Source organism: Sarcophilus harrisii, chromosome 3 (genome assembly GCF_902635505.1).
Source record: "Sarcophilus harrisii chromosome 3, mSarHar1.11, whole genome shotgun sequence".
NCBI lineage: Eukaryota > Metazoa > Chordata > Mammalia > Dasyuromorphia > Dasyuridae > Sarcophilus > Sarcophilus harrisii.
In genome coordinates, this window is record NC_045428.1 from 83,901,017 (window position 1) to 83,925,510 (window position 24,494).

General features: G+C 36.8%; 1 protein-coding gene across 7 annotated transcripts in view; it reads left to right on the top strand.

Moving 5' to 3' along the window:
• ERICH6B (glutamate rich 6B) overlaps positions 1-22,093 on the top strand; it is a 100,345-nt gene extending 78,252 nt beyond the window's left edge. For 5 of the 7 annotated variants that reach the window (XM_031958379.1, XM_031958383.1, XM_031958381.1 and 2 more), the window contains 5 exons: positions 5,317-5,450; positions 16,750-16,856; positions 17,051-17,206; positions 20,155-20,380; positions 21,497-22,093. In XM_031958379.1, the coding sequence (XP_031814239.1) occupies positions 5,317-5,450; positions 16,750-16,856; positions 17,051-17,206; positions 20,155-20,380; positions 21,497-21,742 (869 nt within the window). In that variant the 3' untranslated portion in view covers positions 21,743-22,093. The remainder of the gene's footprint in view (positions 1-5,316; positions 5,451-16,749; positions 16,857-17,050; positions 17,207-20,154; positions 20,381-21,496) is intronic. The other 2 variants (XM_031958384.1, XM_031958385.1) reach the window with 2 other exon arrangements.
• Positions 22,094-24,494: the final 2,401 nt, after the last annotated feature.

Here is a 24,494-nt window from a genome sequence, read left to right on the forward strand (position 1 = left end):
CAATCAATCAATAACAATGATCAGAATTGATCTTTGACAGTTGAGTGGAGCTTGGTTTGGAGAGGGCAGAAGCTTGAAGCAGGGAGAACAATTAGGAGGCTATCACAATAATCTAAACAAAAGGTAAAGAGGAACTAAACTAAGATGATGGTCCCATGCAAAGAGAGAAGGAGACATCAGAGAGCCCATACAGGTAGAATTGATAAGACTTGACAAACAACTGGATCTGTTTAGTGAGGGAGAACAAAGAATCAGAGATACCTCAAAGGCTGTGAAGCTATCTTCCAGGAAGGGTGATCGTATCCTTATCAGAAATAGGAAAGTTTGGAAGGGAGGTAGATTTAGGAGAAAGTATAATTAATTCTATTTTAAACATGTTGTATTTGAGATATCTCTAGCACATCCAGTTTAAAATGACTAATAGTTATAGTCATCTTATAATATAGTCATCATTTTAATGACATGGAACCAGACTTCAGGAGAGACACTAGGACTAGACATAGAGAGCCAAGAATCATTTGTGTAGAGATAATGATTGAATATATGAGGAAATTAATGAAGAAACCAGAGAAAGAAGACATGGCCCAGGACAGAACCTTGAAAGGATACCCATGGTTAGAGGGCTCCATATGAGAGATTAAAAACAAATGAATAAAAAAGTCAGAATAGAATCAAAAGAGAGCAGGGCCTAAGGAGAGAATAAGATGGTCACCAATGTCAAATGTTGAGAAGTTAAGAAGATGAACACTGAAAAAAGAATACCAGCTTTGGCAATTAAAAGATCAGTGTTTATTTTGAAGAGCTAAATGGCACCATAGTACATAGAGCACTGGTCCTAAAGTTAAGAAGTCTTCAGTTCGAATCCAGCCTTAGACATTTGCCTTTATTTCTTCTCATCTATAAAATAGGGATTATATTTTATTTATATAAATAAATATATTCATATTTACCTACCACCTGTTGTGAAGTTCAAATGAGATAAGTATAAAGCGCTCAGCGCAGTCCCTGACATAATAAGAACTACATAAATGTTAACAATTATTAAACTGAATAATAAAATAGGAATCAAGATTACAAGGATCTGAGGAAGTGAGAGAAGAAATGGAGGCAATGAGAATAGAGAGTTTTTTCAAGTTCAATTGTGAAAGTGAGGAAAGAAATGGGTCAATACCATAAGGGAATCCAATCCAAAATAGACAACAGGTGGATGATGCTGTGGGTCCTGGAGTTCAGAATAGAGTCCAGAATCTGATAGTCATTTGAATAAGGTAAAACTGAGTGAGGTTTTTAAAGAATTAGACAAAAGTATGATTTTGGAAGCAAATTGTAGGAAGAGATAGATTAGGGATTTGATTAAGACTAATGTAGAAGGGGGTGAAGAAAAGGTCCATGATTTTATCAGAGATTGGAGTAAAGGAGGGAAAGAATTGTAAATGATATAAGGGAATTTGAGATAGGCAAAAGATAAGGTCCTAAGAATGGCCTCTCTTTTCCCAATAAAATAGAAATGAAAAATACTCTTGTAAGGGTTGGGGAAGAAAATGGTGTGAGAAATCTAAAGAGAGTAATTTTGAAACAGCTGCTTTAGGGAGTACGTGTAAATCAATTAGAGAAGTAAAAAGATTGCCTTGCTACATACAGTAAGTGCCTGGCTGATATTGGAGAATGTAAATTAGTAGTGAATCTAGTCAGCTCAGATGCATGACTTCCTCTAGCACCATCTAGTAATAAATAAGTAGACATTTAGGAGGTAAAAGGTCTTGGTGATCTAGAGCTGGGATTAGGCAAGACGTGTCCCACTGTTTTTAAGAGCTAGAACCAACAAAATTTCATAAAGAACAATATGAAATCCTAAGTGGATGAAAAAAATCAACTTCATAAATATGTCAGTTAACAAGCACCAATTAAGCACCAAATAATGTGCCAGGTATAGTGCTGAGCCCTGGAAATTCAAAGAAAAAGAGTGTTATGAGATTCTAAGCTTCTTGAAGTTAGGGACTCTTTATTTGTAGCCTCCAAATATCATTATTTCATTTATTCATTCACAGAGAATAAATAATGTCATCCCCTCACCTTGCCATATTTTCTATTGGGTTCTTATCTATTGGCTTCCATAAAGTCTTTAAAAGAGACTTAAAAGAGAATAACAGTAAAAGTTTTATCTGAAGTCTGTTTTAAAGTTATGAGAAAAAAGTCTAACCTGTTACTTTTAAATTACTTTAAAATTGCTTTATTACTTTAAAAGAAGAGGAATCAGGGCAGTAAAATTGGTGTCTTCACATGTTTCAATCCATTCCCACATGATCTGACACTGTGATCTGGTTTCTAGCCAGCATTCTCCACTGGAAAACATCTATACAAGTATTAGATTATTTATGAGAAGTTGAAGTAATCTTTTTATAATTTTTCTCTATTTATAATATTTTTATTTCTTAAAAATAAAAAAATAGCCACTAAGCTAATAAATATTTACAAAGTACCTATCATGCATCAGGCATTGTATTAAGCACTAAGGATACAAAGAAAGGCAAATACAGTTTCTAGGATCTCACAGTTTAATGAGGGAAACAATGTGTATACAAACATACTATATATATAGAATATAATTCAGGTAATCCATCTTGGAAGGAAGAACGGATATTCTTAAATGATAAAAATGATGGCCAATAGGAAATGATTCCTTTTAGAAGGTGGGATTTTACCAAGGGAAGAAAGCCAAGAATCAGAAATGAGGAAGACAGTATTCCAGGCCTGAGGGATAGTCAGTGAAAATGTCCAAAACTGAGAAATGGAATATTTTGTGCCAGAAACAAGAAGCAAAGAGTTTGTAGGAGAGTATAATACATAAGAAGATATGAAAAGTAAGAAGGGCAAGGTTATGAAAGGCTTTGAAAGTCAATGAAAGATGTTTATATTTGATCCTGGAGGTGATAAGAGTCACGGAATTTTACTGAATGATGGGGGTGAGTGTAGGAATGAAGTGGTCAGACTTGATATTTAGGACCACTTTGTTCATTCAGTGGAGAGTTGACTGGAATAGGAAAAGACTTGAAAAAGATACATCAATCCATGGATTTTGCAATAGTCTAAGAGTGATAAAAACGCATATACCAAGGTGGCAACAAGTGTCAGAGACAAATATGAAAGACATTATAGGTAAAATTGACAGCCCTTGACCACAGATTATATATGGGAAGGAGGAAAAAGCAAAGATTCAAGGCTGACATTTAAGTTGCCAACTCAGATGACCGGAAGGATAGTGGTACCCTCATAGCAACATTCTCAGTTGAGAAGATAGAAGGAAGAGATGAGTGATTACTGATAACAAGATCACTAGATATTATATATACAAATATATTATACATGATCACATATATAATGTATAATATAATATAGCATTGTATATATTATAATTATTGTTCTGATTTATGGACATAGCCTGTGTTGATTTGTTTTGTTTAAGGATACTTTTATTTGTTAAGGACTGGTCCTTAGGAAGTGACAGTCAACAAGAATTTATTTATTAAGCTCTGGAGATATAAAAAAAGGATGAAAATTTGGTCCTCATCCTCAACAAACTCCCATTCTAATGAAACAACTTTCAAAGAATTAGGTACATACAAGGTATGTACAGAGTAAACAGAAAGTAATTTCAGAGAGAAGGCATTCAGAGGAGTGAGAGGAAAGGGAAGCTGCCAAAAAACCCTCATGCAGAAGGTAAGATTTCAGCCAAGTCTTGAAGGAAGCCAGGAAGCAGAGGTAGGAGAGACAGCACTCCATCGAAGAGAAACTTTAGTCAGGGAAGTCAACCAGTGGGCTATCACAATAGTCCAGGAGTTAGGATTCAGAGAACACTCACACAATAGAATTCTCTTTAAGTCAAAGCTTTATTTCACAAAAGCAGATCGACCTTCAAGTAGCATGGGCAACTAACTGGCAACCAGGGTCAGGGGAAAGATTGCTTATATACCATAAGTCTGACCCTAAGCCATAGTTAGGAATACTAAAATTGCTATAGAAGAAACTATATTTTTAGATAATAACCTAACCATAGGACCTACTGAAATAGTCAACATCAATATGGTTGCCTGGATTCAAGGAACAGTTATTCAGGAAGCTTTCCTTCTGTGGCTTTAGCAAGTCTGAATATGTTTTTATCTGTGACTTTAGAAAATGCTTATGTTAGTAATTTTTAAAGGCTTGGTTAGGGCCTAAAATCAGAGTCCAAAATATCCCCTACAGTAGCAGTTATGTGGGTAGAATGAAGGGAACCTAACTAAGAAGGAAAGCTTTGGGAGAAGGAAGTAGCAAGGAAAAGAGAGGTAATTAACGGTCTTGGGCTGCAGAGAGATCAAGAAGGATGAGGACTAAGGTAGGAGAAATCATTAGGTTTTCCAAGAAGAGATAATAGGCAACTCGCTATTAGTTAATTAACTATTAATGGCTTATCTAGATCATTATCAACATCATTAATGAAGTCAGATGCAGAAGATTTAGAAGAGAGATTTTACACCTTTTAGGAGTGTTCACACCAATTGTAGATTGCTTTCTCAAGGAATTTAGCAATGAAAATAAGAATGTAGGTCTACATCTAGTGGAGATGGATGAAGCGAGAGATTTAGGGGAGACATGAGTATGTCTGTAAGCAGAAGGCAAGAGGGCAAAATAAGAAGAAATTGAACGAACATTAAGAAAGAATGGAGATGTTGGAAGTAGTGTAAAAAAGAAAACTCAACAAAATAGTGATTATTCTGATTTATTTTTGCCTTGAAAATTAATGCCAATTTAACATGTTTAACATATATTAGATTACTTTCCATCTAGGGGACAGGTAGGGGGAAGGGGAGGAAAATTTGAAACACAAGGTTTTGCAAAGGTCAATGTTGAAAAATTATCTATGCATATGTTTTGAAAATAAAAAGTTTTAATAAAAAAAAAAAGAAAATTAGTACCAAGTAACTGCAGCAAATAAACTCAAACTTAGTCAGAAAATAAATAAAGCATTCAAATTCTTCTTAAGCCTCAAATTACCATTAATCAAGATTTCAGGTACTTCAGAAGAAACAGTACATGGAAAAGTTCTAGGGAGTCAGGGAATCTGAGTTAAATTTTTCTTTACACAGTTGTTAACTATGTAACACTAAGCAAGTCACTTAACCTGCACCTCAGTTTCCTTAACTACAAAATGAGGGCCTGGAACTAGGTGATCTCTAAAATCATAGCTGAGTCTATGAGATACTAGCTGTGAGGGATCCTATTTCTTTTTCTAAATCCATAAAAGTTTCACTAAATCTTGTTCTTCTTCCATCATTACAGGGGGCAGCGCAAATATTAAAAAAGATGTGAAAACTACAAAAGAGTATCATATAACCTACACTCCAGAGGAATCTCTTTCGTCTGTCAGTACCTTGGTGGAACTGGATGAAGAATGGGTAAAAGATGTTACTAAGGTAGGCACCAAGATCAGAATTCTTAACCATACCTTTGTACAGGTAAAGGCAGAACTCTGTCCACATTTATCAGGAGTGGTTTAAAAAAAAAAAAAAAAAACAGCGCAAGTTTAGTGCTGAATTGGTGGGGAGAGGAAGAGAGGTGAAAATGGTTTATTGGTAGAGAATGGGAGGTGTGGACATATAAACAGTCAGAAAGAGAGCCTCGAAGTCCAGTTGTCAGTGGTGGTCTGATGAGGGTTGAGAAATGCTGTCCAGTCAAAGGCACAGAGCCACTGGGGTTTGATGAAGAGCATTTTCAGATGAAGGGTCTGCTTTTGGGAGCTGTCACCTCACAGTAAAGAGACAGGAGTAGCCAAATAGAAAGTCTCTAAAAAATTATCCAGTCAAGAGAAAGGGATGAGCCAAGATGCCAGAGAGGGAGGAATCAGTGTTTTCCCCCTTCCAAAGAACTTCTCTAAACAGATCTAGGAAACAAATCTTGATGGAGAGATTCAGAGACACTATAGACACTGGGGAGGAGTAAACTCCATATTATTTAAATCAATGCCCAGGGAGAGATCATATCCCAGGGCAAGAGAAGGTCCTAGACCTTTACTGGGACAAAGCCAAACCCATACTTGGGCATCCTTACAGGGACAGGTGGGAACTGGCAGTTTTGTCAGGCACTCCCCTGTCCAGCTTGGATTATAAAGGGGACATGATGAAGAGGGGCATTCTCAGCAAGGATGGCCTGGGGGACTTCTTCAAGTGTTTTTTTAGTTGAAACTCTAGGATTCTTTCTCCAAGTATACTATCATATCATCTGTAAAGAGTGATAGTTCTGTTTCCAAATTGCCTGGTACAATTCCTTCCATTTCTTTTTTTTTTCTCTTATTACATTTCTCATACAACATTTAATAATAGTGTAATAACAGGCATTCTTCTTGTTTCACTGTTGATTTTGTGGAGAATGTTTCTAGCATTATTCCAATTATATATAATGTTTGCTGATGTCTTTAGATAGACACTGCTTATCATTTTAAGGAAAACTCCATTTATTCCTATACTCTCTAGTGTTTTGAATAGGAATGGGTCCTGTATTTTATCAAAAGCTTTTCTGCATCTACTGAAATAATCATATTATTTCTGTTGGTTTTATTATTGATATGGCCAATCATGCTAATAAGTTTCCTGATATTGAATTGGCCTTGCATTCCTAGTATAAATCCCACTTAGTTGTAGTGAATTATCCTGCTGACATATTTCTGTAATCTCTTTGCTAATATTTTATTTAAATTTTTGCATCAATATTCATTAGAGAATTGTCTATAATTTTCTTTCTCTATTTTGGTTCTTCCTGGTGTAGGTATCAGCACCATATTTGTGTTACAAAGGAATTTACCACATCTCCTTCTTTGCCTATGTTTCCAAATAGTTTATATAGTACTGGAATTAATTGTTCTTTAATTGGTTAGTAGAATTCACTTGTAAATCAATCTGGCCTTGGATATTTTTTCTTAAGGAGTTCATTGACAGCTTGTTTAATTTTTTTCTTCTAAAATGGGTGTATTTTTAAATTTCATCTTCTGTTAACCTGGATAAATTATATTTTTGTAATTATTCATCCACCTCAATTAGATTTTCAGAATTTTTGGCTTACAATTAGACAAAATAGCATCATATTATTGCTTTAATTTCCTCTTCATTGGTGATGAATTCACCCTTTTCATTTTTGATACTGGTAATTTGGTTTTCTTTTTTATACTTCTCAAATTAACCAAAGGTTTATAAACAAGTCATAGCTTTATTTATTTGTTCAATATTTTTCCTACTTTCAGTTTTGTTAATCTCTCCACTGATTTTCAGAATTTCTAATTTGGTATTTAATTGGGGGGCTTAATTTGTTCTTTTTCTAACTTTCTTAGTTGTCTGCTCAATTCATTGATCTCCCCTTTCTCTGTTTTATTTATGTAAGCATTTAGAGATGTAAAATATCCCCTAAGACCTGCTTTGACTGCATCCCATAAATTTTGTATGTTGTCTTATTATTGTTAACCTACTGGATGAAATTATTGATTATTTCTATTTGTTGTTGGACATACTTAGTCTTTAAAATTAGAATATATAGTTTCCAATTAATTTTTGGTCCATTTTTCCATGGTTCATTATTACACATAATTTTCATTACACTATGATCTGAAAAAGATTCATTTGATATTTCTACCAGTCTGCATTTAATTTGAGGTTTTTATGTCTTAGTGGTGTCAGGTACCACTGAGAAAAAGTAAATGCCTTTGTATTCCCATTCAGTTTTCTCTAGAGGTCTATTATATCTAACTTTTCCAAAACTCTATTCACCTCCTTAACTTTTTTCTTATTTATTTTGTGAGTAAATTTATCTAGGTCTGAGAAAGAGGTTCATATCCCACACTGTAAAGTTTTTCTATTTCTTCCTTCTGTAACTCCCTTAACTTCTCCTCTAAGAATCTGGCTATTATATACCACTTGGTACATATATGTTTAATATTGATATTACTTCATTGTCTATGGCACCCTTTAGCAAGATGTAGTTTTCTTATCTCTTTTAATTAGATTTATTTTTGCTTTTCCTTTGTCTAAGATTAGGATTACTACTCCTGCCTTTTTTCTTAACATCATCTGAAGCATAATATAGTCTGCTCTAGCCATTGCCTTTATTCTGTGTGTATCTGTTTTTTGTAAATAACATATTGTAGAATTCCGGCCTTTTAATACACTGTTATCCACTTCCATTTTATGAAAGTTCATCCCATTCATTCACTTTCCATTTGATTAATTTATATTTTCCTATTTTCCCATTTAAAATTTTCTTTCTCCTTTCATCTTGTCCCTCCTCACCAATGTTTTGTTTCTGACCCCCACCTTCCTCAATCTACCCTCTTTTCTTTCCCTTTTCCCCTGCTACTTCTTCCCTAGTGTATCAGCCTTTCCTTCTCCCTTTTTTTCCCTCCAACTTCCCTATAGAGTAAAAATTTTTATAAACAATTGAGTATGTTATTCCTTTTTTGAGTCAAATTCAGTGAGACTGAGGTTCAAACATTTCTCATCTTCCTCCCTTCTTTCCCTAGATTGAAGTTTAAACAATGTTCATCTCCCTCCCTTCTTTCCCTAGGTTTTTGTTACCTCTGTAATTTACCGCATTTTACCTCCCCTTTCTTCTCCCAGTACAATCCTATTCCTATCCCTTAATTTCTTTTTTATATCGTCACATCAAAGTAAACAAACCCACATCTTCTATCTATGTGTACCCCTTCTAACTTTCCTAATAAAGATACAGTTCTCATGAGTCTTCCCATATAGGGATGTAAACTGCTTAATCCAGTCATTCTCAAACTTTTGTTTCCAGTATCTTTATCCTATTAAAAATTATTGAGGATCTCTCCAAAACGTTTTCATTTATCTGGGTTATATTTGTAGACATTTACCATATTGGAAATAAAAACTATTTTTGAATTTGTAGACCCTCTAAAAGGGTTTCAGAGATCCCCAGGATTCTCTAGACCATACTTTGAGAACCACTGGATAACATTTTTTCTATCTTTTTTGTTTACCTTTTTATGCTTTTCCTAAGTCTCATATTTGAAGATCAAGTTTTCTGTTTAGTTCTGGTGTTTTTATCAAAAATGATTGACAGTCCCCTATTTCATTGAAGATCCATCTTTTCCCCTGAAAGATTATGCTCAATTTTTGTTGGGTATTTTATTCTTGATTGTAATTCAAACCACTTTGCCTTCTGGAATATCATATTCTTCAGTCCTTTAATATAGAAGCTACTAAAAATGTTTGTGGCAGCCCTTTTTGTAGAGGCAAGAAACTAGAAATTGAATGGATGCCCATCAATTGGAAAATGGCTGAGTAAATTATGGTATATGAATGTTATGGAATATTATTTTTCTGTAAGAAATGACCAGCAGGATAAACACAGAGAGGATCAGCAAGACTTACATGAACTGATGCTGAGTGAAATGAGCAGAACCAGGAGATCATTATACATTTCAACAACGATACTGTATGAGGATAAATTCAGATGGAAGTGGCTATCTTCAGCAATGAGAGGATGCAATTCAGTTCCAACTGATCAGTGATGAACAGAACCAGCTACACCCAGTGAAAGAACACTGGGAAATGAGTGCGGATAGTCTGCATTTTTGTTTTTCTTCCCAGGTTATTTTTACCTTTCTAAATCTGAATTTTCTTGTGCAACAAGAGAACTGTATAAATATGTACACATATATTATATTTAAGATATACTTTAATATATTTAACATGTATGAGAATGCCTGCCAACTAGGAGAAGGTGGAGGGAAGGAGGGGAAAAGGTGGAACAGAAGTGATTGCAAGGGTTAATGTTGAAAAATTACCCATGCATATGTTCTATCAATAAAAAACTATAATAAAAAAAAGAAAGAAAAGAAAAGGGGGTAGCTTAGGAAAACTTTCAATTGGGAACCTATAACTAAGAATAATATATGAAATGAAAATTGTATACATAAATATGCACACATAATTGATGTATTTTATTTATGCATATATTTATCACCTGAAGATTTTTTTCTTGGAATTAAAAAAGCACATGAGGAAAAAAGGGGAAAAAAAATATAGAAGCTGCTAAGTCCTGGGATAATTCTGGTTGTGGTTCCTTGATATTTAAATTGTTTCCTTCTAGCTGCCTGCAATGTTTTCTCCTTGATCTGATAATTCTGGAATTTGGCTGCAATATTCCTTGGAGTTTTCATTTTAGGATCTCTTTCAGGAGGTAATCAATGGATTCTTTCATGTTTATTTTGCCTTCGGGTTTTAGGATACCAGGGCAATTTTCCTTGATAATTTCTTGAAAGATACTGTCCAGGTTCTTTTTTTGATCATGCTTTTTAGGTAGTCCAATGATTCTTAAATTAATCTCTCTGGAAAACATTGTATACAGCACCAACAAAATTGTGAAATGATCAACTATGATTGATTTAGCTTTTCTCAGCAATACAGTGACCCAAGGATGGAAAATGCCATCCACATACAGTATTTATAGACTACATGCAGATCACTTCCCTCACTGTTTGCCTAGTTGGGATTTAAGTCCTGGAAAACTGAGCCAGCTTCGGCTGATTGGGAATGCCAGGCCTAGCTGTGTTGTGCAGAGATACAGCGAGAAGGAACCAGCACGCCCATGAGTGCACAGGCAATGGGGCAGGGATGCCGCTGGCTGCCGGCATTTGCAGGAGCGGGGTTTGGGGTTCCTGGTCAGAGGAGAGAACTGAAGGGAAGCCAGAGGAACCATCCCCCCATCCCACAATTAAAGGTGCTCTTATTAAAAAAATGAGCCCACAAAGAAGAAAGAACCCCACCACTGAAACATATAATGAGAACAGGACAGACTTGGGTCCATCTTCAGAGGAAGATACTTAAATTTTTAAAAAAAAAAAAAGCTTCTACCCCAAAGAGTAATGTTAAATGGCTCCCTGCCCAGAGAGAATTTATAGAACTCAAAAAATAATTTAAAAATCAAATGAAAGACATTGAGGAAAAAAATAAAAATAAAAACCATTCAAGAAAAATAAGATTATAGAAAAAAAAAGTTAACCAACTGAAAAGGAGGTACAGAAGTCTCAAAGATGAAAATAATTCTTTGAAAATTAGATTTGGGCAAGGGGAAGCCAGTGAAGGTATAAGAGACTGAAAAATAACAAAACATTATAGAGAATGAGAAAATACAACAGAATATGAAACATTTTATGAGAAAAATGACAGATCTGGAGAACAGATCAAGAAGAGAAGATCAAGAATTTTCTCAAGAAGAGAAAATATAAGAATAATTAGACTGCCAGAAAGTTGTGACCAAAAAGAGAACCTTGACACAATAATGCAGGAAATAATCCAAGAAAATTGTCCTGGAGTGATAGAACATGAGGGGAAAGTAGAAATAGAAAAAAAATCTACCGATCACCAGCTCAAAGAGATCCTTTGTGGAAAACAGGAATATTATTGCCAAATTTTGAAACCCCCAGATCAAAGAGAAAATTTTGCAAGAAACACCGAAAAAAAAACCAATTCAAAAATGCTGGAGCTACAATTAGAATTGTGCAAAACTTAGCAGCTACAATAAAAGACCACAGGTCCTAGAATCATATCTACCAATAATCAAAAGGCCTGTGGCTAAAAAAAAATCATATCCAGCAAAATTATCTATAATTTTGAATGAAAAAAAATGGATCTTCAACAAACTTGGAGATTTTTCAGGGCTTTCTATTAACCAAATCCACAACAAAATATTTAACAGGTAAGAGCCAATATGAAAGATCAATTTTAAGGAACTTAACATGGACAAATTATTTACGTTTTTTATATATGCATATATATATATTCTATGTTTAAGATTCATATCAACAATAAAGTACCTCAAAAGAGAAATTGGCAGAGTTAAGGCAAAAATAGTAATTATGAGGTACAGAGGAAGAATAGACACAAAGGTGTTAGAGAGGGGAGGAGGGCTTGTAGTTCTGAAAACCTACTCATATAGGGAATGGATTCGATAGGCAACACTACATATATATCATGAAGGATATAGAACCCTCCAAAATCTATAAGAAGGGAGGGATGATCAGACCAGGAAGCATAGAGTATGGGAAGAAGACAAGGGAGGGATCCTTGGATGGGGATAGGTTAAGTAATAGCAAGGCAAGTTATGGAGCAGAATTTAATTAAACAGGCAGCAGGAATAGAAAAGACATGTGTGTGTATGTGAGACATACACAGACATATATATGAATGTATATATCTTCATACGTATACATAAATATATCTTAACTGTAACTTGCTTGGAGGGATGGAGATGAAAGGGGGAAAAAATAAAGTCAATAACGACAGCAGCAGAGAACCAAAGAACAATTTATAAGGAAGTAAAAAAATAGACATTAATGAATATAATTTCTTTTACTAATATACATATTTTCTTGAACTGGTAATTTATTGTTATATATTTTGAATCCTCCCTGATGTTCTGCTGGGCACATGACAATGTTCTCTTTTATTTTGCTTTTCTATTTTTCTTTTTTTCTTACACTGCTTTTTCAAATAAAATAATTTTTTTAAATAGAAAAAAGAAAGAAAAGAATGGAAAGCTAGAGAAAGAAAAATAAACTGGGAAGAGAAGAATTGAAAAAGAAAAGTTAGGATTATTTCACATAATTAGAATGTTATTATAACACACATATACAAACAAGGATGGGATTTAGATGAGGATAGGCTGATATTTCAACCTCATTCTCATCTGAATTGATCAAGAGGGGAAAAAAGAATACACACAGAACTGGACATAAAAATATATTTTACTTAACAGGAAAAATAGTGCAGAAAGATAAGAAAAATGTAAGGAGAATTTGAAACAAGGCAGATTAAGGGAAGATTAGTCTTAAGCAAAGCAAATTCGAAGAATGTACAAAAATATTAATAGCTCTTTGAAGTGGTAAATCTGATAAAGTGGAATCTAATATGGGAGACAACAAGCAGACAAAATAAATACAAACAAACTATATACAGTATAAATAGGGAATAATTAACAGAGAAATTGGAAAAGGCTTCTTATAAAAGATGGAGTTTTTATGGGGATTTAAGGAAACCATATAAGCCAAGAAGTAGAGATAAGGAGAGAGAGCATTGAAGGCATGGGGGACAATCAGAGAAAATGATCAGAATAAAAAGATGGAGGTTTCATTCATGGAATAGCAAGGAAGCCAGGGTCACTAGAACAAAGTGTATATGATTTGAGTATAAGTTGTAGGAAAATTGGAAAGACAGTGGAGCAAAGTGTTAGGTTACGAAGTACAGAGTAGTTTGCATTTGATCCTGGAGACTTTATTTAGTGTCAGAGGAGGGGAGAGGTATTGTGTATAGGTGTATGTAACATGGCTGGATTTGCACTTTAGGAAAATTACTTCCAGGGATGAATAGAGGGTGGGTTGCTGTGGGAGAGACTTGAGACAGGCAGGTTATGGGAATAGTCCAGGTGTGAGCTAAGGAGGACATGTATCAGAGCTGGGACAGTGTCAGAGGAGAGAAGGGGGGATATTTGAGAAATGTTGGGTGGGTGACACCAACAAGTCTCGGCAATGGATTGGATATGGAAGATGTAAGAAAGTGAGAAGCAAAAATGGAACCTAAGTTGTGAACCTGAGGGACTGGGAGAATAGGGGAGCCCTTGACAGCATTAGGGAAGTTTGGAACAGGGAAAGGGCTTAGGGAGAAAGATAATGAGTTCAGTTTGGGCCATGTTGAGTTTAAGATGTACATCTTAATGTACATCCAGTTCTGGATGTCTCAAAGGCAGCTAAAGAAATAAGATCGGAGGTCAAAAGAGACGTTAGAGCAGGATAGATAAATGTGAGCATAGATATCATTAAATAATCCATGAAAGCTTATGAGACCACCAAGGGAGGTAGTGTAAATTAAGGAAAAAATGGGAAAGATTACAGGACATACCCCCATGGGATGCTCATGGATCTGGAAGAGGATAGCAGGGACAGAGACCAAAAGGGGAATGGTGTCCCCCAAAATCTAGAGAAATGAGAAAATCAAGAAGGGAATGATCAACAATGCTAAGAGAGATGAAAAAGGATGAATATTGAGAAAAGGCCACTGGATTTGGCAATTGGGTGATGTGTGGATAAACTTAAAGAGAGAAGGGTGGGAGAAGCGATGAAGTTGGGGATTGTAGGGGATTATAAGAATGAAAAGAGAAGAAGAGGTATTTATTATAGACGGCCTCCTCAAGGTGTTTAGCCACAAAGGAAGGAGAGAGAGTGGATGGTAATTAGTACAGATGGGAAGAATTGAGTGAGGGATTTTTGAGGATAGAAGAGAGAAGGAGGGAAATGAAGGTAAGTGAGAGAGGGGGGATGACAAAAGGGAAAGTTTGTTGGAGGAGACAGGATGGAATCAGCATCTCTTGTGCAGGCAGAGGAGTTTGCATTAGTAAAGAGAATCACCTTTTCATGTGAGACAGGAGTGGAGGAGATAGTTAAAGAAGGCATCTGAAAAACATGCAATAAGGAGGAGAGAAGAGCTTACAGCAAAAGCCCCCAATTTTTCAGTACAATATGAGTACAGTAGAATAAGGCATTAGGCTGAGAGGTTGGGAGGAGGGCAGCCAAGAGAGGTTTAATGAGGGATGGAAAAGGTTTGGAAGAGTCACTATAGAGAGTAGAATAGTGAATTTGCTGAGCAGGTGTTAAAAATAATCACTTTACTGTGTGGAAGATGGATTAGAATGGGGAGAGACTTGAAGCAGAAATGCCATTTAAAAAGGGCTATGGTAGTAATAACTAGGTGAGATTTGATAAGGGCTTAAACCAGAGAAACAGTTTATGAACAGAGAGAAGAGGGTGGATATGAAAGGTGTGACAAAGGAAACTCGACAAGTTTTGGCATCTGATTAGATATAAATGATAAGGAAGAATGAGATGAGAATGACTCCAAGATTAAAAACCAGATAAAAGAAACAGAAAGTACCAATAGTTATAATTATTTCTCTTCTCTATAAGATCTTCATGAGATGCTTATTGTCTTATTATTGATGGTTTGCCTTATTTAATAAGTGTTTAATTTTAAGATCTAAAAGTGTGATTATTGTTATTGGCTGACTGAGTAAATAAAAATGCATTGGTAGGGGCTCAAGGGCTAGAGTGATGAGTAGAGGGAGAGCATTTCCTCTCAATAGTTGCTCCCAAGATCCTGAGAGAATTTGAGTAGTCTGTCCCTGGAGATCACAAACTGTCAGAATGGGTGAAGGAACTAGCCAAGTAGAGTGGAAGGTCTGTGTCCGGGATGAGAGGTGTGAGGCACTATAAGTGAGCGTGCTCCACACCCCATGTGTTACAAAGGGAACCTTTGAAAATGGCAATATATTCCTAATATTCAAAATTAAAAAAGCTCCTCTCTTCAAATCCCTGATTTCACTTTTTCTCCCAAAAATAATAGTAGGGGAACACCTTATCAAAGGCTGTGACATTTGTTTTCTTCACACACAGATAATTATTTTGATCTCTTGCTGAGCCAGAAAGCACTACATAATAAACATGTGCTGTTGTTATGAACAAAATCAATCACCCTAACCTAAGAACACACAGAAACTTGTCAGCTACAAGGAATGGGGGCCATAGACTCTCCTTCCCCAGAGCAGTGTAGAGAAGGGCCATCTGGAATGATCTATTTTCCTTAATGACACTTAGAAATAAATTCATCCTCTCTCCCATCTCTCCTATAATCATTTATTTTCCTCCAAATTAAGCTGGAGGGCAGGTAGGTGGATAAAGCACTGGGCTTGGAATCAGATTCATCTTCATGAGTTCAAATCTAGCTGTGTGACTCTAGATAAGTCATTTAACCATGTTTGCCTCAGTTCCTCATCTGTAAAATGAGCTGTGAGTGACATGGTCAAACGTGCTGAGGGAATAGAATTTCGTGTCCGTATGGAGGGTGGATAAGACCAGAGGCTGAGAGACCAGCTATGAGGCTAGAAGAAAGGAGATAAGGGCTTCATTAGGGGGAAATGATAGTGCATTTAGGAAGGGCTAGATCTGCTAAGTAGGAAGGTTTTGGAGAAAATCTAGCCCAGAATTTAAAGGGCTGGCATTCATAAAGTCCTAGCATTTCTCTCTTTCACACTCTCCCTTCTTCCCACCAATAAAAAAAAAAGGCAGAATATTTCACACAAAGCAGTCGCATCCTTCATGTCTGGAATCTTAGCTCCATAAGCACATAGCCTCCGTGTATAAAGAAAGTTGAATTAACAATTTTTCTGGCCTCAAGTCCAGGCCCTTCCTGTTCCGTAGGAAACTGAGGCCCAATTAGAAATACAGATTTAGAGTTCAGAGAGTCCCCAGAGACAGGCAAAAACAACCCTATCATTTTACAAAGTAAACATAGATGGACAGAGGTTAAGTTACTTTCCTAGGATCACAGTTAGATTTAAACTCATGAAGATAAACCGTTCTGATTCCAAGCCCACTGCTTCATCCACAGCCCTCCAGTTTCCTCCAGGTGAAGGTGGGAGAGACAGGAGGCGTCTACCTGTGGTAGGACCTGAACCCAGCTCTTCCTAATTCCTGTAGTCCAGTACACAGGTCACTCTGCCATCAGTGGCAGAGCCAGTTGTGTAAGTGGGTGGTTAATAGTTTAACTAAGGCCTGTTTAGAGAGTGAAAACTGGATCACAGCTTAAGCAACTTGGGGTCAGACTTGAGGCCAGCAGTATCTTCCTTGTGTAACTGTTTTTCCTTTTTCCCCAGGTTCACCGAGGGTTTGGTGTCCCAACATTTTACAAGGGTCCTCCAGGTACCGATTGTCTCTCTAAGCAGTTCTCCATCTTCTTTCCAGATGGGACAGGTCAGATTTAGTATCTGCTTAGGAATAAGAATACTTAACTTGGATACATTGGCAAGTAGAGTTCACACCAGGACTGGGCACCAGGCTTGCTTTGCCATATCTGGGTTTTTCTCTGAGCCTTTGCCTCCTCCTGGGTGTGCTCTGGGTCGGTTTATTTTTTAAGTAGATCCCCACTTGACTGATTGTGCCTTAACAGTTTCCCAGTTACCCCTCAGGGAACATAGCAATAGTGATCTGTGATTCAGAAGACACTGACTCTTTCATCTACCTGATTTTCAAAGATGAACAACAATTACGGTTACAGGGCATCGTCAACAACCTGGGACACGCTACCTTCTATAACAAAGATAATAACATCTGGTAAGTTTGGCTAGGGTGAGCAGTTTTCCTGGGGCACTGTGACAAAAACGTGTGTTGCCTTGGTCTGGGATTCAGAGAGATTTATTCTTAGCTTAATCACAACCTCTCTGAATATATATATATATATATATATATATATATATATATGCCTTTTCTTCCTTTATGGTCAAATAGAAATCATGAATCCCACAGAAATTCCAGAGAAATCTTGGGGGTCAAACTTTGGGAGAAATGATTCAGAGGGGCAATACCTGGCAAAGGCTCTGCCTCCGGGCTAACACAAGCAGGGGAGAGAGGACTCCCCATCCAGACCCACAGGATTAGGAGGGCTGGAGGGCCCTGTTGTCATAGAAGGGAAGATGGCACGGATACAAAAAACAACCCTCCAAAAAAACCCCAACCTGATAGGAGCACTGAAACAACCTTGCCGATGTATCCTTCCTCTTCGGATCATAGCGACAGAGCTAAAAAGGGAACTTTTCTCTAAGGGAGTCTAACGCCCCTCATTTTATAGGTGAGGATCCTGTCAAGGGGCAACTAGGTGGTCCAATGGATAGAGTGCCAGGCCTGGAATCAGGAAGGCCTGAATTCAAATGTGACCTCACATACTTATTAGCTGGGTCACCCTGGACAAGTCATTTAACTCCATTTGCCTCAATTTCCTTATCTGTAAAATGGGCTGAAGAAAGAAATGGCTAATCACAATGTTTGCCAAGAAACCCTCAAATGGAGTCACAAAGAGTCAGACACAACTCAAAAATGACTAAAGAACAACTTGATAAATAAAGAGCAAATCTTTGAGGAAAGTGAACTATTTCCTCTTGAGAATAAGCTTATAGAACACATTATCTCCAACTTGGGGAATCAATACCACTTACCGATGATCTTCATATTCACCTCACCAATATTTACAGGATTTGTTCCTGATGCTCTGATTTCATCCTCCCTTTATCAGGCTGGGGCATTAATGCAATTCATCCAAGAGATTTTGAGCCTCTGAAAAGGATTTTGAGTTGTGTGTTTCAAAGAATGGACATTATTTTTCAATTTTTAAAGAACTTCTTTGGGGGAAGGCAGAGAGATTTTGTTTTTTGGTTTGAGGAAGATTTTTTTTTTGAGGGGCTCACTATTGCTAAGAGTTTAAGAACTAAATGATCTGATCTCAAACTCTTAACACTTCCTGGCTGAGTGACTCTGGGCAAGTCACTTAACCCCAATTGCCTCAGCAAAAAAAGAAAGAGTTACCTATCTATAGCAATGAATGAATCCCCACACCCTAAATTCCCCCCCCCAGTAAATATCTGACATAATTAAGGTAGGCTTAAATAGGCTTTTAAATGTCATTGACTAGGCAGACCAGGATGTTGTTGGTTGTTCAATCATTTCAATCATATCTGGCTCTTTGTGACCTCATTTGGGAGCTTTCTGGCAGATACTGAAATGATTTGCCATTTTCTTTTCCAGTTCATTTTACAGATTCAGAAAATGAAGCACCCAGGGTGGTCACATAGCTAGTATATATCTGAGACTAGATTTAAACTCGGGTCTTTCTGTCTCCTGGTTAAATGTTCCCCACCTAGCTGAATCCTTCTGAAACTACTCCTAGTTTATGTCATTTGAATGCAGTTATTTGCATATTATATCAGCTCAGACAGGTTCAGAAGAGCCAATTTTTAATGTTGTCAGCATAAGCTGATAGAAAGACTTGTTAATGATGAAGAGTAAACTTAACAGTGTAGACTTTTTATTTTTCTGGAGAGTTAATTCTTGGGTAGATAAGTAATGTAGTGGATAGGGCACCAGGGCTGGAATCAGGAAAATCTGAGTTTAAATTCAGTCTCAAAGACTTGGATAAGTCACTTTACCCTACTAGTCTCAATTTCTTCATCTGTAAAATGAGCTGGAGAAGGAAATGGCAAACTTCTCTTCTATATTTGCCAAGAAAACCCTAAATGGAATCACAAAGAGTTGGACACGAGTGAACAACGACAAGTTATTAAACATTTATCAACACATTCTTACCCCCATTAAATTGTTAGCTCCTTGAGAAGTAGGTACTAGTTGTTTGGGTATTCTTTATATATCTAGCACTTAGCATAGTAGACATTTAATAAATTCTAGTCAGTTAACTGACTGAACACGAACCAACTGAAACTGAATGTAGTAAAATTCTTCAGAAGTTTGATCCCAGATAAGAGATATGAAAAAACATTCCCTTGCTTTTGCAGACATCGGGGTGCACAGCATGGTATATGGTAAATAAGGTCAATTTTTTCAGTATATTGATCACTTTTGTGGGGTTTTTTCCTTTTATTTCCTTTTCCTTCTTTTTTTTAATCCTTTATAAGAAATGGCTCCCAGCATGGAGATAAGTGAAGAAGAAAATCTAGGGAACAGAACAACAAAAGATGTCCACAAATATCTATTAAAAAATATATAGCACCTATCTCTGATTCAAAATCACATCTTCCTAAGGCATTCTATCCCTCCATTATACATCTAAACACAACTTAAAGCATATGCCTTCTTAGAAGAAAGGTTCAATGGGTCCACCTAAGCTGGGAAGAGGGCCTTCCACTCCCCAAACTCTCCTGAATTTTTTTTTTTTTGCTGAGACAGTTGGGATTAAGTGACTTGCCCAAGGTCATATATAGCTATAAGTGTCTGAGGTCACATTTGAACTCAGGTCCTGCTAACTTCAGGACTGGTGCTCTATCCACTGCACCACTTAGCTGCCCTCTCCTCAATTTTAAAACTGGAATGTCTCCGTTTGGTTCTATTGCCAACACAGTCGCAGTAACACAATAACATGTAAAATGAGAAAAATGGGCCCCCAGCTACCTGATTTGTGTTCAAGTGGTGAGGGGCAGGAGTGGGAAAAGGAGTAAAGAAATAAAAGTAATGTTGTCTTTAAAGGAACCTGACTGACTGTGGTCTTTTTGGTCTAGGGTGTGTTTGGATTTGGATATGGGCTTCTACTTTGATAAAAATGGAAAACAGAAGGTTTGGAACTGGTGGGACCCAAATCATCATTTCCATGCACCCCCTAACCAGTCGATTTCCTTCAAGCTCAATCCGTGTGTTTCTGTAGACATTAAAAGCCAGGATAAGGTGTTTATCACTTTCAGTTACCACAAGCAAAGTCTCTCCTTAAATCTGGGTACCAAGATCAAGGTAAGCATTTTTCTTTCATCTACCTGCATCACTCCTTGAGCTCATTACTCATGTCCAAGGAGACTTTTGCACGCTTTGAACAGCACATTGAGCCATCCACTCACCCATCCCTGTTCTGGTTCCTGACAACACATGACCAAAAAAAATTTATTTAAATCCACAGATTACCCTCCTCCAACTCCTCATTCTAACCCCCCTTACACACATGCACACTTTATCAGGCTGGCTAAAGTATTGGAGAAAGTTAACTGATATTTATATTTCATTCCTTTATTTCTTCTGTTCACTCAGTGGCTAATAATGGTGGGAAGGAAGAGAATATCCAAGTGACAACAACCAGAGGAAACAAGTCATGATAATTAGCCCCTAAATAACCAGAAGTTAACCATTATGTATCCTCTGGTAGAGAAAAGAGTGGACTGGGAAAACTTTCCAGAAGGGAAAACTTTCCAGGATAGAGTGGAAGAGGGATAAAGGCAATATCAAAAGACATGACTGGAATCATAGTAAAAAGGCTAGGGTTTAAGACTCTTATTAACCATGTGACACATCATTTTCCCAAGCCTCAGGTTTCTCAACTGTAAATTGGGGTTGGCAATAGTATTTCCTCCCAGGATTGTTGTGAGGGTCAAATGGGCTAATAATTGCAAATTATTAGTATCTGGCACATAATGTTTAAGTGTTGACTTATCGTTATTAGATGAGATCATTTATGTAAAGTACTATGCAACCTTAAAGTATAACATAGATGTGTGAGCTATTATTATCATCATCTTAGACACAGAGCTGAAGGTTCTTAAAAGCTATCTAATCCAATCCCCTCATTTTACAGATGAGGAAACAGATTCCTAAAAGCCCTGCAATTTGAACCCAGGGCCTTTGTATAAACCACTGCTCTTTCCTAGAAGGTAGCAATTATTCCAACAGTTATTTTGACACGGTCTAAGTTAAATGGGAAGGAGGTGAAATTTCTTTAGTAAAACATTACTGACTCGCCCTCGACCTCCCGGCCTGCCCCACACATCAGAGAAGGCTGGGACTAGTTAGAAAAGGAAACCCTGAGGGTCTATGGCAGAGTTGAGCCTGATTAACTTTCTGGAACTCTACTCCTTGCAGGCGAAAGACTCATACTCGGAGAAGAAACTGCAGAAACAGCCAATCCTGGGCACCTACAAAGTGGAGAAGGCATTCCAAGTGATAAAGAGTCTCCTGAAGAAAATGAGAGGGCTGAGCTGTAAGACCAAAGTTGACCTGGAGAACTTCGTGAAGGGTTCCTCACCCATGTCCCCGGTGGAAAACCACCTGCGTGCCGGGAAGCTCAGCGCAGTGCTCGCCAGCTTTGGGAGGATACGAACTGAGTGATTGAGCGATGGCACATTCAGAAGCCCTTCCCACCCTCCACTTGCCAAAGGCCTTAGGCCGCTGTAGCTGTAGGATCGGAGGGGCATTTAAGACCTATGAATGGCAGCCTCTTGTATGGGGGTGGGGGGAGGAAGGGGGGATTGGAGCTTTTGAGGGATTAATTTGTTTTAAAAGTTAGGACAAGGTCCATCTGCTCAAATGCATAAAAAAAGAACACACTGCTCTGTTTGGACAGGATTCAAAGTTAATCACAATTTGAATCAGGGCATATGATATTAGAGGGCAGCTAAGAGTGCTAGGCCTGTAGTCAGGAAAACCTGAGTTCAAATCCTGCTTTATGCACTGCCTCAGTTTCCTCATCTGTACAATAATTTAGAGATAGAAATAGCAAATCACTTCAACATCTTTGTCAGGAAAACTCCAAATGAGATCACAGTCTAACAGACTGAAAAATGATTGACTACATAGCGCTTATTAGATTACTGCACCAAGCATTTTTATGAGCAGTTAGGTGGCCCAGTGGATGGAATGCAAGACCTAGGGTCAGGAGTACAAATCTGGCCTCATTTTATTGCTATGTGACCCTAAGCAAGTCATTTCACCCCGTTTGCCTCAGTTTCCTCATCTGTAAAATGAGTTGGAGAAGGAAATGGCTGACCACTCTATTATCTTTGGCAAGAAAACCCCAAATGGGGTCAGAGCTGACTCTGACTGGAAATGACTGAAAAACAGCACCAAAAACCCAAACCTGGTTAAACTACTTAACTTCTCAGCTTCAGTATTCTAATTCATAAAACGAGTCTTATAAAAACCACCATACATCACAAGGTCATTGTGAGGATCAAATGAGATATTTGAGAAAGACTGGCAAACTCTTACGATGCTAATGAAAAGCTAGCTACTAATATTGCCTATTAGATGAGGGGTTTCTGACTGTGTTTAATCAATATTTAGCGATTCCCAACTGATGGACATCTTGGTTTCTAGTTTGTTGCTTCCACAAAAAGGGCTGCTATAGATATTTTGGTGTCTGTCTCTAGGTTTTTTGATCATTGACCACTCTGGATATATATCCAGCACTAGAATCTCCAAGTCACAGAATATACATTTTGATCATATTACTTTCTTAAATCCACATTGCTTTCCTGATTGATTGTACCAATTCACAGGCCCTCCAACAGTGCATTAATGTACTTGTCTTTTCAACATTAATTATTCCCACCTTTTATCATTGTGAATTTTCAGAGTATGAAGTAAAACCTCAGGGTCATTTTGATTAGCAATTTGGGGCATTCTTTTGTATGATAGTAAATTGTTTGCAATTCTTTTAAGTATTTTTTTCATATGCTTTGACCACTTCTATTGAAAATGGTTTTTGCTTTATATATGTATTATATATGTGCATATGGACATATATGGGACATATGTAGAAAGTATGTTTAGTTCTCTATTCATCTTGGATATCAAACCCAAAGTTAATTTATACAAAGCTTTTTTTTTCCCACAACCATTTCTCCCTCTTAAAGGCATTGTTATGCATAAGCTTTTCAATTTCATATGATCAAGATTATTTTTTTTGCAATTGCCTCTGATCTCTTTAGTTGATAAATTAAAATCATGTTTAGTTTGATATTATCTCAATAAATCAAGATATCATAACATGCTTATAGCACAATGTGTGGCACATAAGTCTGATATAAATACTATTATTATTAGAGAATTTATCCTCCTAATCATAGCTGTGAAAAGTAAAGAATCTATTAATCTTCTAATGTATTAATGAGAGATCTTTAATATCTAGGTCAAAAGTTCATTTTGCAAATATTGTAAAATACGGTGTAAGACAGTGACCTAAGCCTAATTTCTGTCAGAATGTTTTCTAAGTTTCCTAAAAATTAGCAAAGTTTTTTCCTTGCTTGAAAGTTTATTGAATGCTGTATTGAGCATCATTATTTCTTATTCTTCTTTGTCTAGTCTATTTAACTCATAGTAAATGGTTTTAATGATTTCTGCTTTACAAAATATGCTACATATAAATATTACGTGATGGCTATAACTACATTTTGAGTTCTAGAAGTACTGCTTGTTTTTCATTTTTCATCATTTCCCTTTGATATCCTAGCTCCTTTTTTGTTCTAAATAAATTTTATTATTTTACCTAGCTCTGTGAAGGATTCCTCAAATAGTTTAACTGGTAGAACATTAAATCTGTAAATTAACTTTGGTAGCACTTTCACTTTCTTACCTGAATATTCGTTTGGCTCTAAGTTGTTCATTACTTCTTTCATTTAGTGTGTGTTTTGATAGACTGACTTCCCAAATACTATCTACACTGTGTGGTTGTTTTGAAAATACTATTACTTTCTTTCACATTTTGTAGATGAGTAAAATGAAACAAGAAAAAGTTGCGTTCCCCCCACCACCACCACCACCAAGTGACACAGCTGGTAGAGGCATCAAATCCAGGTCTGGAACTAACTTCAAAGCTGCCTCTATCTACTACTGTATACTTACTGCCCATCTTTGCATGGTCTGTTAAAAATGAAAAACTAGTTCTGTGAGGATTTCTATCAAATTTTTACCTTTTGTCTCCTTACCATGGGCTCCAGTATCTCTAATACAGTCCCTTTTCTGTTGCCCACATGTGGCACACTAATGCAGAAACTAAAAGACAGCCTGATTTCCTCACAGCTGGGGGTCTTTGTCCTTATCCCTCTCAGGCCCTAAAACTAAAGTTTCTTAGGCACCATCC